Raw genomic sequence first — 15839 nt, forward strand, 5'->3', positions numbered from 1 at the left:
ATCTCAAAAGTATTGAAATTAATGTTTCCCTCTCTCTCTCTCTCCCTCCCTCTCTCTCTCCCTCCCTCCCTCTTTTTTTATAAAAATACCAAAAGAAAGAGAAAGAAAAAAGAATAATCTCAAAAGTATTGAAATTAATGTTTCAATATGATTTGCACAACCTCTTTATTCATTTTCTCTTCCTTGTCTCATTTTCTCTCTCCCTCTCTCTCCCTCTCTCTCTCTCTTTCTTCTACTCCTCTTTTTTTTATCTCAAAAATGGCTTTTCTTTTAATCGATTATCATCATTTGAGTAAAAAAAATTACAAAAAACTAAAGGGTAGCAAAAAAAAAAATGACTAAACGTTAATTTATAAAATATAAAATTTATAAATAATTTTATATTTAAAAAAATCTCCACTTTTTTTTTTGTTGAATATAAATTGATAATAAATTTTGCAATATTTTTGTAATTTTGTTTTTTGAAAAATTTAATTTGAAAAAGAGACGATGAAAATACATTCAAATATGTTTGTTTGTTTTTAAAAATTAAAAGTTAAAAATTCTTTTGCATATATTATTAAATTAAAAATTCACATTCTATTAAAACGTAGAAAATATTTTAAAAAACCATTGTTAATTAATTTTTTTTTCTGTTTAATTAATAAAATAATTCATCGAGAAATATTTATATGTAATATATATTTAACATATTTAACACTTGCTTATTAATAATTTCAATTCATTATTATTATTAATACTTATTGTTATCATTATTATTACTTATTGTTAATATTATTATTACTTATTCTACTTATTATTATTGTTGTTATTGTTATTATTGTCATCATCAAAAGCGGATGCATTTCTATTGATTAAAGATGCTAGGTGTCAGAGGTCAATTATAGGGTCAGTACAAAAATTGGAGGGAGAAGCTGTTGATGCCATATTCCTCCCATTTCATTCCTTTACTATTACGTAATGTGAAGGGTCATCCTCAGTACCAACTTATTTGGTCATCCTCAGTAACAACTTATTTGGTCATCCTCAGTAACAACTTATTTGGTCATCCTCAGTAACAACTTATTTGGTCATCCTCAGTAACAACTTATTTGGTCATCCTCAGTAACAACTTATTTGGTCATCCTCAGTACCAACTTATTTGGTCATCCTCAGTAACAACTTATTTGGTCATCCTCAGTAACAACTTATTTGGTCATCCTCAGTACAACTTATTTGGTCATCCTCAGTAACAACTTATTTGGTCATCCTCAGTAACAACTTATTTGGTCATCCTCAGTACCAACTTATTTGATCATCCTCAGTAACAACTTATTTGGTCATCCTCAGTAACAACTTATTTGGTCATCCTCAGTAACAACTTATTTGGTCATCCTCAGTAACAACTTATTTGGTCATCCTCAGTACCAACTTATTTGGTCATCCTCAGTAACAACTTATTTGGTCATCCTCAGTAACAACTTATTTGGTCATCCTCAGTACCAACTTATTTGGCCATCCTCAACAATAACCTACCTGGTCATCCTCAATAATAACTTACCTGGTCATCCTCAGTAATAACCTACCTGGTCATCCTCAGTAATAACCTACCTGGTCATCCTCAGTAATAACTTACCTGGTCATCCTCAATAATAACCTACCTGGAGTAATAACCCACCTGGCTATCCTCATTAATAACCTACCTGGTCAATAATCTATCACATTCCAGTTCGAAATATTCAGATGACCGCAACTAATCGTTACAATTTAATAATGAAAGTATAACTTCTTCTCATCGATACATTCATTTATTTATTCATTTTATACTTATTTTTTCGTTTTCTTAATTTCTTATCTCATTTCTTTCTCATATTGCAATTGCATTTTCAAACATTTATTTCTTTTTTATAAAATTTTTCTTCAAAGTATTTTTACTATTTACGCATTTTAGTACTCTCTTAAAATTATGTTTTCAAAAATTTTATTTACTTCTTTTATTGCTTTCATTTAAATTAATTAGTCATCAATCTAAAAATTTTGAATTATTTATTTGAAGTTCTAGCAACAAGTTTCCAAAAAAAAAAAAAAAAAAAAAGAAAACAAATTTGAAAAAATTATTTCATCTGTCCTACATAATAAATGATTAAACTAATTATTCATTAAGATTTAACGACTATTTGCATAATTTTGAAAGTTATATTTTCAAAAATTATTTTACTTATTACATAGAGTAAGTGGTTAAATTAATTTAATTTTCATATTATAGAATATTTTTTTGGTTGTTCCTAAAAATTTTTTCCTTTTTTTTCAATTTTCATTTTTATCAGTTAATTTTATTTTACAATTCGAAAATAAAAGCATTAGAATTTTGAAATTTATAGATTATATATGTATTTGCTATTATGAAAAAAGAATGTAACAGAAAATTTCATTCTTTTCTTTTCACAATAATTAATAAATTTTGCTAGCTAATAAGAAATATTTTATTGTACAAAATATCAATCAAATAAATTAAAATTAACCCCTTCTATTTTTCAATTTTCCTGGCTAAATTTACTAACAGGAACCTGAACGTTCACGTTCTGAAAAAAAAGGAATTAAAGAAAAAAGAATTTTTGCAGGATGAGATTTAATTAAAAAATTCATCATCTCAATGAAATTAAAATTTCCATTTCATTAATTACAGTATAAATTGCAAATTTTCATATTTTTATTTGTGTATTTGATTAATGCAATTAGAATAATTTAATTAATTTGATGCTTAGAATGGATTTGTTTCAAAAAATTATTCATTCCATAAATATTTCTTATCAATATAAAAGTATAAATGAAATTTTTTCAGCTAAAAAAACAAAAAAAAAAGCACTGATTATTAGTTTTATCAAGCATATATCTGTTACAATATTTTATCATATCATTTTTTTTTTTTTTTTTTTATTTTAATGCAATAATAAATTCTTTGCAATTATTTTCATCAAACTTCCATATTTTTTTCTATTAATTACAATTATAAAATTGTTCTTCAATTTGCTCCAATTCTTCATTAATTAGTATTATTTAATTCATTCTTCTTTCTTTTTTTTATTAATTAGCAAACATTTGTTATTAAAATTTAATATCATTTAGTCCTATAATTTCCTATTAATTCATATTCAAAGAGTTTAAAAATTAGAAATTTCATGGTGGAAAAAAAAAAAACTTTACAAAAAATAGATTTTAAAACGCTTATTTTTGTAAATGTTTTCATATTTTTATTTCTAATTTTTTAATGATTTGTTATTTTTGATATTTTTTTTAAAAAATTCATAAGTGAAATTATTATAAATATTAACGTATGAATTTATTTGTTTGTTTTTTTTTTTTTCGTGAAGATTTAACTTTTTTTTTTTTTTCTTAATGAAATTTTTAAGAAAGGGATGTTAATTACAGGTTAACAACAAACGATATAAGAAGGATAGAAACTATAATTAATTAATTAATTATTCATTAAAACAAAAGGATAGCTTGCGCAGTTTATCTATAACCGGTGTAAACAATTACGGGATTACCGTTACGGATAAATTGATTGTCAGCAAATGTCTGAGCAATCATCTCGAGAAACATTTCGTGTAACTCAAGAAGAAGGAGAAAATACATCACAACAACAAATATTTTCTCAATCACCGCAACAATTAAGGATACATTTTTCATACGACCAGAATGTGCCATCAATTCCGGAATTATTGACACGGGAATACGCAATCTCAGATTCATCTCGACGAATCATTGAGAATATGAGTGCAGATGAACTTCAAGAAATGTTTATGCCATCATCAGCATCAGCTATTCAACAACCATATTTACGGATGACTCTTCGGCATGCACTTCAACGAATACAAGCAGCACAGCAACGATATTTGGATCGAAATCAATTTGTCATACAATTACCTATGCAAGCTAATCAACAATCAACCGAACTAATTCAGCAAGCAAATGCACAACAACAATTGCCACAAATGCCATCTCAACAATTGCAATCAATGTTTCATGTGCTAACTCCTAGCAGTACTAGCAATAGTACAAATGCGCAAATGTTTCGACAATTTCCTCAATCACAAGCAAATTCAAATTTAACACCACAACAATCTCAACAACAACAACAACAACAACAAACACATATGCAAAGTGCTTCGCAACCATTCCTTCAGCAATCAAATTCCCAAAATAATCATTTAATTACCCAATCATCACAACAAATAAATCAATCCCTACTACAATCACAACAAATTTCTCAACAACAAAATAGCACAGCAATACAACAGCTATTGCTACGATTATCACAGCAAATACCAACATTACCATCACAACAGTCACTTCAGCAAACACAACCAATGCTTGTTCAAGTCCTTCAACAATCTTCCGCTACATCGGAACCATTCCGTCCGGAACAGGAGCAACAGCGACAACAGCAGCAGCAACAACAGAGACTGACGTTCGCTCTATTCTGGACAGTGAAGTTACCTCACCTTGGAATGAAAAGTACCGACAACTTTCACACATCATTGCCGAAGTTTTGGATGATTATAGTCTTGTATGTATCTTTATGGCAAATTATTGCTGTTTGAAAAGTTTTATTGTGATGAAAGTTTTATAACTTTAAAACATAGTGTCAGCTTCAGATATTCCCTGAAAACATTTGTACTATTGCTTTTTAGGTACATCTGTTTTTCTATCATTTATTTCTTCCAATATCATTTTAGAGAGATCTCCTGGATTATTTTATCATTCTGAAAACGTTTCTATAAACAGTATTTTTTGAGGTACGCTTTGTCCCGTTAGATATTGGAGACGATGAATCGATCAGTGATCTTCTATTACTCATTGATAACACAATACAGCATGGCGAGGATTTGGAGGTAAAATATATATAAATTTAGGAATTTTTATGAAAGAAAGAAATAATGTAAGAGTTACACTACGAAGACATAGGTATAAGAAGAATTCAGATAAAGAGAACAATAAGAGTGTTTTATATTTGCACTGAAAATATGTGAACTCTTTGTGAGTCATAGAATTAATCAAATAGATTGCAAATTGTATACTCATTTCATCTTTTCTTCACTCCTTACTTTAGACGAATTCACAGATTGAAGAATTCATCTCGTTAAAATAGAATAAATATAAGCCAGTATATTCTATAAATTTCGTGATTTTTTTATATTCTATGTTTTAACTATTGCAGGTGAAAGATCGTTATCCGGAAGAAGTGGATGATAGCAATGCTATTTACTAAGCAAAAAATTTTATTCTTGCCCTAGGCGGTTTGCCTAGTTTTATAATTACAGTTATCTGTTCATGTTGGCTTATTAATTTGGTAAATAAAGTATAAGTATTAACTTCTGTTGTTTATCATCATCTGAATAGTTTTCATTATGTACAATGCTGCTAATTACGTCAAAAATTGGATTAAGCGCTTTTGTTTGATGCTATCACAAGTATATACAAGCATATAAGAAATGCTATTTAAGGAAAAAATTTATCTGATATTCCTGACTGATTATAGCAGCTAGTTGAGTTCCTTCCAATGAAAGATATCAAGTTGCATTCATCATTACTGCGGTCTGTTCCAAATTTTTGAAAGACTAATGGAAATTATCATTTCGTACTGACATTTTTTCTGTTTTGAAATGAGTGCTTTTTAAACATTTAAAATCAAAAATGAAAGATAGTTAGATAAAGTTCATTAAATGACTAACATTATTAAAGATGATATCGATGTACTATCATATCAGTCTTAATCGATTAAATAATTTCTGGATAAATCTGTTGATTGGAATTGATTCAGTTTATCTTAGAGTTGATTTATTTTAATCTTATCACAGATATGTCAATAAAAAATAGATCACAATGTGAGTTGTCTATTTATCTAATTGTAAATAAGTAATTTGATAAAACATCTAGATTTAATCACTTCTGACAAAAGATCTGTATTTAATCATTTCTGATAAAAAAGTCTAGAATGATTTTTTCTTCTTTTTTTCTTTTATTCGCAATCATTAAAAAAAATTTTTCACAAATATTGCGAATAATTATGAAATAATTTAAGTTTTGTACAAAAATCACATAAACTAAAATAATGAAAAATAAATAAACTAAAATAAGATAATAACACTTTTTTTTCAAAAACCACTTTTAGAATTTTTAAACTTTTCACAAAAATAGTGCACTTCAAAAAAGTAATTTTTGAAATTGCAAAAAGTGCTTTAGATCTATCTCATTGTTACAAAATTTTGCATTTGTTAAAAAAAAAATCAAAGAAAAAAACTCAATACTTATTTCAGATTTAATATAAACGTTATTCAAATATAATTTCAAATTTGATATAAACATTATTCAAATATTATTTCAAATTTGATATAAACGTTATTCAAATATTATTTCAAATTTGATATAAGCATTATTCAAATATAATTTCAAATTTGATACAAACATTATTCAAATATTATTTCAAATTTGATATAAACATTATTCAAATATTATTTCAAATTTGATATAAACATTATTCAAATATAATTTCAAATTTGATATAAACAATACTCAAATATTATTTCAAATTTGATATAAGCATTATTCAAATATAATTTCAAATTTCATACAAACATTATTCAAATATTATTTCAAATTTGATATAAACATTATTCAAATATTATTTCAAATTTGATATAAACATTATTCAAATATAATTTCAAATTTGATATAAACATTATTCAAATATAATTTCAAATTTGATATAAGCATTATTCAAATATAATTTCAAATTTGATATAAACGTTATTCAAATATTATTTCAAATTTGATATAAACGTTATTCAAATATTATTTCAAATTTGATATAAGCATTATTCAAATATAATTTCAAATTTGATACAAACATTATTCAAATATTATTTCAAATTTGATATAAACATTATTCAAATATTATTTCAAATTTGATATAAACATTATTCAAATATAATTTCAAATTTGATATAAACAATACTCAAATATTATTTCAAATTTGATATAAGCATTATTCAAATATAATTTCAAATTTCATACAAACATTATTCAAATATTATTTCAAATTTGATATAAACATTATTCAAATATTATTTCAAATTTGATATAAACATTATTCAAATATAATTTCAAATTTGATATAAACATTATTCAAATATAATTTCAAATTTGATATAAGCATTATTCAAATATAATTTCAAATTTGATATAAACGTTATTCAAATATTATTTCAAATTTGATATAAACGTTATTCAAATATTATTTCAAATTTGATATAAACGTTATTCAAATATTATTTCAAATTTGATATAAACGTTATTCAAATATTATTTCAAATTTGATATAAGCATTATTCAAATATTATTTCAAATTTGATATAAACGTTATTCAAATATTATTTCAAATTTGATATAAACGTTATTCAAATATTATTTCAAATTTGATATAAACGTTATTCAAATATTATTTCAAATTTGATATAAACGTTATTCAAATATTATTTCAAATTTGATATAAACGTTATTCAAATATTATTTCAAATTTGATATAAACGTTATTCAAATATTATTTCAAATTTGATATAAACGTTATTCAAATATTATTTCAAATTTGATATAAACGTTATTCAAATATTATTTCAAATTTGATATAAACGTTATTCAAATATTATTTCAAATTTGATATAAACGTTATTCAAATATTATTTCAAATTTGATATAAACGTTATTCAAATATTATTTCAAATTTGATATAAACGTTATTCAAATATTATTTCAAATTTGATATAAACGTTATTCAAATATTATTTCAAATTTGATATAAACGTTATTCAAATATTATTTCAAATTTGATATAAACGTTATTCAAATATTATTTCAAATTTGATATAAGCATTATTCAAATATAATTTCAAATTTGATATAAACGTTATTCAAATATTATTTCAAATTTGATATAAACGTTATTCAAATATTATTTCAAATTTGATATAAACGTTATTCAAATATTATTTCAAATTTGATATAAACGTTATTCAAATATTATTTCAAATTTGATATAAACGTTATTCAAATATTATTTCAAATTTGATATAAACGTTATTCAAATATTATTTCAAATTTGATATAAACGTTATTCAAATATTATTTCAAATTTGATATAAACGTTATTCAAATATTATTTCAAATTTGATATAAACGTTATTCAAATATTATTTCAAATTTGATATAAACGTTATTCAAATATTATTTCAAATTTGATATAAACGTTATTCAAATAGCTTGTATGCTTTATATATGTGATACAATGCATACTTACAATTAGCATTTATAAATTTATCTAACCTTCGAGTTTATTTAGAAAAAAAAAAAAAAAAAAAAAAGAAAAATGATTGAAAGTGAAAATTTTCATTGATTAAAAGCAGCTGGTTGACACAAATATAAGTTATTAGTAGTAACAAATGAAATTTAAAAAAAAAAAAGAAATGAGAACACAGATTGTTGCAATATTATCCTAACCGATCAACGATTTAATTCTTCTTTCACCATCAAATGACCTTCACAATTTTGTGGTACCATTTGTCGTATGCAATAGCAGCTGTCAATCTATCGATGATAATTACATTTTTAACATAAGTCATATAAAACTATAAATGATGATATTTTCTTCCTTTATCACTCTCTCCCTCTCTCTCTCTCTCCCACTTTTTTTATAAAAATACCAAAAGAAAAAGAAAGAAAAAAGAATAATCTCAAAAGTATTGAAATTAATGTTTCAATATGATTTGCACAACCTCTTTATTCATTTTCTCTTCCTTGTCTCATTTTCTCTCTCCCTCTCTCTCTCTCTTTCTTCTACTCCTCTTTTTTTTTATCTCAAAAATGGCTTTTCTTTTAATCGATTATCATCATTTGAGTAAAAAAAATTACAAAAAACTAAAGGGTAGCAAAAAAAAAAAAAATGACTAAACGTTAATTTATAAAATATAAAATTTATAAATAATTTTATATTTAAAAAAATCTCCACTTTTTTTTTTTTTTTTGTTGAATATAAATTGATAATAAATTTTGCAATATTTTTGTAATTTTGTTTTTTGAAAAATTTAATTTGAAAAAGAGACGATGAAAATACATTCAAATATGCTTGTTTGTTTTTAAAAATTAAAAGTTAAAAATTCTTTTGCATATATTATTAAATTAAAAATTCACATTCTAATAAAACGTTGAAAATATTTTAAAAAACCATTGTTAATTAATTTTTTTTTCTGTTTAATTAATAAAATAATTCATCGAGAAATATTTATATGTAATATATATTTAACACTTGCTTATTAATAATTTCAATTCATTATTATTATTAATACTTATTGTTATCATTATTATTACTTATTGTTAATATTATTATTACTTATTCTACTTATTATTATTGTTGTTATTGTTATTATTGTCATCATCAAAAGCGGATGCATTTCTATTGATTAAAGATGCTAGGTGTCAGAGGTCAATTATAGGGTCAGTACAAAAATTGGAGGGAGAAGCTGTTGATGCCATATTCCTCCCATTTCATTCCTTTACTATTACGTAATGTGAAGGGTCATCCTCAGTACCAACTTATTTGGTCATCCTCAGTAACAACTTATTTGGTCATCCTCAGTAACAACTTATTTGGTCATCCTCAGTAACAACTTATTTGGTCATCCTCAGTAACAACTTATTTGGTCATCCTCAGTAACAACTTATTTGGTCATCCTCAGTACCAACTTGTTTGGTCATCCTCAGTAACAACTTATTTGATCATCCTCAGTACCAACTTATTTGGTCATCCTCAGTAACAACTTATTTGGTCATCCTCAGTAACAACTTATTTGGTCATCCTCAGTAACAACTTATTTGGTCATCCTCAGTAACAACTTATTTGGTCATCCTCAGTAACAACTTATTTGGTCATCCTCAGTAACAACTTATTTGGTCATCCTCAGTACCAACTTATTTGGTCATCCTCAGTAACAACTTATTTGGTCATCCTCAGTAACAACTTATTTGGTCATCCTCAGTACCAACTTATTTGGCCATCCTCAACAATAACCTACCTGGTCATCCTCAATAATAACTTACCTGGTCATCCTCAGTAATAACCTACCTGGTCATCCTCAGTAATAACCTACCTGGTCATCCTCAGTAATAACTTACCTGGTCATCCTCAATAATAACCTACCTGGAGTAATAACCCACCTGGCTATCCTCATTAATAACCTACCTGGTCAATAATCTATCACATTCCAGTTCGAAATATTCAGATGACCGCAACTAATCGTTACAATTTAATAATGAAAGTATAACTTCTTCTCATCGATACATTCATTTATTTATTCATTTTATACTTATTTTTTCGTTTTCTTAATTTCTTATCTCATTTCTTTCTCATATTGCAATTGCATTTTCAAACATTTATTTCTTTTTTATAAAATTTTTCTTCAAAGTATTTTTACTATTTACGCATTTTAGTACTTTCTTAAAATTATGTTTTCAAAAATTTTATTTACTTCTTTTATTGCTTTCATTTAAATTAATTAGTCATCAATCTAAAAATTTTGAATTATTTATTTGAAGTTCTAGCAACAAGTTTCCAAAAAAAAAAAAAAAAAAAAAAAAAAACAAATTTGAAAAAATTATTTCATCTGTCCTACATAATAAATGATTAAACTAATTATTCATTAAGATTTAACGACTATTTGCATAATTTTGAAAGTTATATTTTCAAAAATTATTTTACTTATTACATATAGTAAGTGGTTAAATTAATTTAATTTTCATATTATAGAATATTTTTTTGGTTGTTCCTAAAAATTTTTTCCTTTTTTTTCAATTTTCATTTTTATCAGTTAATTTTATTTTACAATTCGAAAATAAAAGCATTAGAATTTTGAAATTTATAGATTATATATGTATTTGCTATTATGAAAAAAGAATGTAACAGAAAATTTCATTCTTTTCTTTTCACAATAATTAATAAATTTTGCTAGCTAATAAGAAATATTTTATTGTACAAAATATCAATCAAATAAATTAAAATTAACCCCTTCTATTTTTCAATTTTCCTGGCTAAATTTACTAACAGGAACCTGAACGTTCACGTTCTGAAAAAAAAGGAATTAAAGAAAAAAGAATTTTTGCAGGATGAGATTTAATTAAAAAATTCATCATCTCAATGAAATTAAAATTTCCATTTCATTAATTACAGTATAAATTGCAAATTTTCATATTTTTATTTGTGTATTTGATTAATGCAATTAGAATAATTTAATTAATTTGATGCTTAGAATGGATTTGTTTCAAAAAATTATTCATTCCATAAATATTTCTTATCAATATAAAAGTATAAATGAAATTTTTTCAGCTAAAAAAACAAAAAAAAAAAAGCACTGATTATTAGTTTTATCAAGCATATATCTGTTACAATATTTTATCATATCATTTTTTTTTTTTTTTTTATTTTAATGCAATAATAAATTCTTTGCAATTATTTTCATCAAACTTCCATATTTTTTTCTATTAATTACAATTATAAAATTGTTCTTCAATTTGCTCCAATTCTTCATTAATTAGTATTATTTAATTCATTCTTCTTTCTTTTTTTTATTAATTAGCAAACATTTGTTATTAAAATTTAATATCATTTAGTCCTATAATTTCCTATTAATTCATATTCAAAGAGTTTAAAAATTAGAAATTTCATGGTGGAAAAAAAAAAAAACTTTACAAAAAATAGATTTTAAAACGCTTATTTTTGTAAATGTTTTCATATTTTTATTTCTAATTTTTTAATGATTTGTTATTTTTGATATTTTTTTTAAAAAATTCATAAGTGAAATTATTATAAATATTAACGTATGAATTTATTTGTTTGTTTTTTTTTTTCGTGAAGATTTAACTTTTTTTTTTTTTTCTTAATGAAATTTTTAAGAAAGGGATGTTAATTACAGGTTAACAACAAACGATATAAGAAGGATAGAAACTATAATTAATTAATTAATTATTCATTAAAACAAAAGGATAGCTTGCGCAGTTTATCTATAACCGGTGTAAACAATTACGGGATTACCGTTACGGATAAATTGATTGTCAGCAAATGTCTGAGCAATCATCTCGAGAAACATTTCGTGTAACTCAAGAAGAAGGAGAAAATACATCACAACAACAAATATTTTCTCAATCACCGCAACAATTAAGGATACATTTTTCATACGACCAGAATGTGCCATCAATTCCGGAATTATTGACACGGGAATACGCAATCTCAGATTCATCTCGACGAATCATTGAGAATATGAGTGCAGATGAACTTCAAGAAATGTTTATGCCATCATCAGCATCAGCTATTCAACAACCATATTTACGGATGACTCTTCGGCATGCACTTCAACGAATACAAGCAGCACAGCAACGATATTTGGATCGAAATCAATTTGTCATACAATTACCTATGCAAGCTAATCAACAATCAACCGAACTAATTCAGCAAGCAAATGCACAACAACAATTGCCACAAATGCCATCTCAACAATTGCAATCAATGTTTCATGTGCTAACTCCTAGCAGTACTAGCAATAGTACAAATGCGCAAATGTTTCGACAATTTCCTCAATCACAAGCAAATTCAAATTTAACACCACAACAATCTCAACAACAACAACAACAACAACAAACACATATGCAAAGTGCTTCGCAACCATTCCTTCAGCAATCAAATTCCCAAAATAATCATTTAATTACCCAATCATCACAACAAATAAATCAATCCCTACTACAATCACAACAAATTTCTCAACAACAAAATAGCACAGCAATACAACAGCTATTGCTACGATTATCACAGCAAATACCAACATTACCATCACAACAGTCACTTCAGCAAACACAACCAATGCTTGTTCAAGTCCTTCAACAATCTTCCGCTACATCGGAACCATTCCGTCCGGAACAGGAGCAACAGCGACAACAGCAGCAACAACAAGAGCATCAACACCATCAACAACACCAACAGCAACAACAACAACAACAACATTCATTGCAACAAATACCGCAACAAACATCGATATTACGACCAGTTAATCGGATACCAGTACAACAAATGCAATCAACTGAACAATCACTACCACTGCCACAACAATCAAATCAGTCGAGAAGTTCATTTGATACCGGATTATCACAGGAAACACGACAAATGATGCAACAAATGCAATCAAATCAATCATCTCTCTCATCTCAACAAACAATTCTACAACTCATTCAACAAATGTTTCCGCAAATATCGTTGCAACCAATACTGGAATCAAGGAGAACAAATTTTGACAATAATTTGCTATTCAATCAACGTACACAACAACAATCAAACGAACAACAGCAAATCATTCAACAATCACCCACACAACCAACAGTTCAACGACCATTATTTGCACAATTTATTCCATGTGCATCAATAGGTGTACCCTTAGGAATTTTACAGGTATCACAGTCAGATATGCAAACATGTCAACAATCATCAAGAGTGATTAATGATACATTTGAAATACCCCAACTATCACTCTTTGATTTATCACCGCAGCACTTTATGCATGTCATTCAACAATGCCCATATAATCGATCATCAGATCAACAAAGATCAGTCATAACAACTCAACAATCATCGTTGCAGCCATGTCAAGTATCTATTTACATCATTACATGATTAAATCATTTACATAATTAGATCAAAAATCAATTTTATTCATTTTTTGCAAAACAAAAAAAAATAATAATCAAATTTAGGAATTATCACCGGGAGCTACTGTATCATCAAATCAAATTAGCACTTCATCAGTACTAAATGATACAATTACTACATCACTTACTAATGCTAATGAATCAGAGGAGACATTTACGGGAGGTTTGTTTATCGATATGATTTGGTAGAAATTTAGATTTAACTAGATCAGAGTATTTAAAGTGGAAAATAAATAGAAAATAAAATTGATCAATGTTATTGCCTAAGTATTTCATTTAATTTGCAATAATTTATTGAAATTTTTATAAGCAGAGAGTTATGATGATGATGGTGATAATGATGATAATGATGGTGATGATGATAATGAAGATAATGATGGTGATGAATCTGATAATGACGAAGAAAGTGATAATTTCATTTCAGGTGCAGAAACTAGCACATCATCGGTAAGTGCTAATTGGATAAACAACAAACATTTCTTTTTTCTCCTTGATAAATTATCATAATACTTTTTTGTGTTTTTAGGAAATGCAGTGATATCCAATCATTTAATGATAAAGCATCATTTGTGAGCAAAGATCCTATGTTTATTTATCAGATATATAGGAAATGATAATATCATGCGATCATATTAAATCTTATCTTTTATATTTTCTAGTAAAATTTATATTTTTAATTTCTCCCAGTGAATATAATGCATAATAATGATTTCAATTGTATATTTAATCTATATTAAATATACAATTTCTAATAAATAAATCATCTAATCTATATAAAATAAATTTTACTTTTGAAAAATTTGTTTTTAATTTAAATTTTCAGCACTATTTTTTATTTTAGACAACAGCAGAAACACCAATAATAGAACATATGAATGGAACAACATCACAACAAAGAGCAACACTACCTGAGGATCCAGAAACTAGCACTCCAACAAGACTGGAAAATCCAAGAGAATTACAAGAAACGGAAGCTGATAATGGTTTCGATTTGTTTGCTAATACAAATTTTGCTAGCAAATATTAATAGAATAATTAATAATGATAATAACAGTAATAATAACGAACACTGATAACAACGATAACAATAATAAACAATAAATAATGATAAGATAAATGAGCAACTTTTTGATGTTAACATAATTTAAATCAGTGATAAATAATTCCGGTCTAAATTAAAAGTAAAATTTCAGATTCACCAGTTGATATGACTGGAATTATGAGACATTTGGGTTCACATCATACTTCTGGTCCAAATAATAATACTTCAACACCAATTAATAACGATCATTTATCATCTTCAATATTTGCACCTGTCCATGCACCAACAACATCCCTAAATAATCAACAAAGCGAATCGGATAATTCGGAAATCAGTAATACTACACGAAGTAGTACTATACGATTATTACTAAGTCGTTTTTTAAATCTCAATGAGATTAATTTTACTTCCAACAATAGCAGAAATGATGATGTGACAATGCAATCTAGAAATGATTTTTATCAGGTAAGTATATTTCTCTTTTTCATTTATTAATTTTAGGAAATGCAATTAAGAAAAAAGTTTTTTTTTTTTTTTTTTATTTTAACTAAATGTTAGTATCATCGCTTGTGTGACAAATTTAGATACTCTTAATTTTTGCAGTTACATTTATTAAATTTTTATGAAAAATTGGAAAAAATGTGGTACAAAATTTATTTCATTCTCAATTAATACAATTAATATTTCAAATATTTCCATTTTTTATTTATTTTAAATCAATCGAAGTTTCATTTCATTTCAACTTTTCTTTTTTTTTTTTTTTTTTTTTTAATTAATTCATTTATTAATGAAAAGCTAAAAAGTTATTTAATTTCAGATGTTTGATGGAGATCAATTAACATTACAAGAGACAACGGAACGTTTAGTTGCACTGATGGCAAGAGTTGAAAGTTTATTAAATCTAATAAATACTTTTGAAATGACTAATTCATCAAATCTATTATAAGTTATTAATTTATGAATTGAATTGCTCAGTTTTCTATTATATGCAAATAAATTATTTGCAAAAATAATTGAA

The 15839-nt window shown here is 25.3% G+C and overlaps 2 protein-coding genes across 2 annotated transcripts; both read left to right on the plus strand.

Moving 5' to 3' along the window:
* Positions 1-3554: 3554 nt before the first annotated feature.
* Positions 3555-5251, plus strand: Bm9284 (protein x 0004, putative; the record flags this gene model as incomplete). The annotated part of the gene is made up of 3 exons (XM_001892098.2): positions 3555-4553; positions 4779-4874; positions 5201-5251. The coding sequence occupies 3 exons, from the start codon at positions 3555-3557 to the stop codon at positions 5249-5251; spliced, it is 1146 nt and encodes a 381-aa protein (XP_001892133.2).
* Positions 5252-12145: 6894 nt separating this feature from the next.
* Positions 12146-15767, plus strand: Bm9288 (protein x 0004, putative; the record flags this gene model as incomplete). The annotated part of the gene is made up of 6 exons (XM_043076299.1): positions 12146-13720; positions 13825-13942; positions 14093-14226; positions 14621-14762; positions 14973-15286; positions 15639-15767. The coding sequence occupies 6 exons, from the start codon at positions 12146-12148 to the stop codon at positions 15765-15767; spliced, it is 2412 nt and encodes an 803-aa protein (XP_042932233.1).
* Positions 15768-15839: the final 72 nt, after the last annotated feature.

Source organism: Brugia malayi, assembly GCF_000002995.4.
Source record: "Brugia malayi strain FR3 genome assembly, contig: Bm_v4_Chr1_scaffold_001, whole genome shotgun sequence".
In the NCBI taxonomy this organism is placed as follows: domain Eukaryota; kingdom Metazoa; phylum Nematoda; class Chromadorea; order Rhabditida; family Onchocercidae; genus Brugia; species Brugia malayi.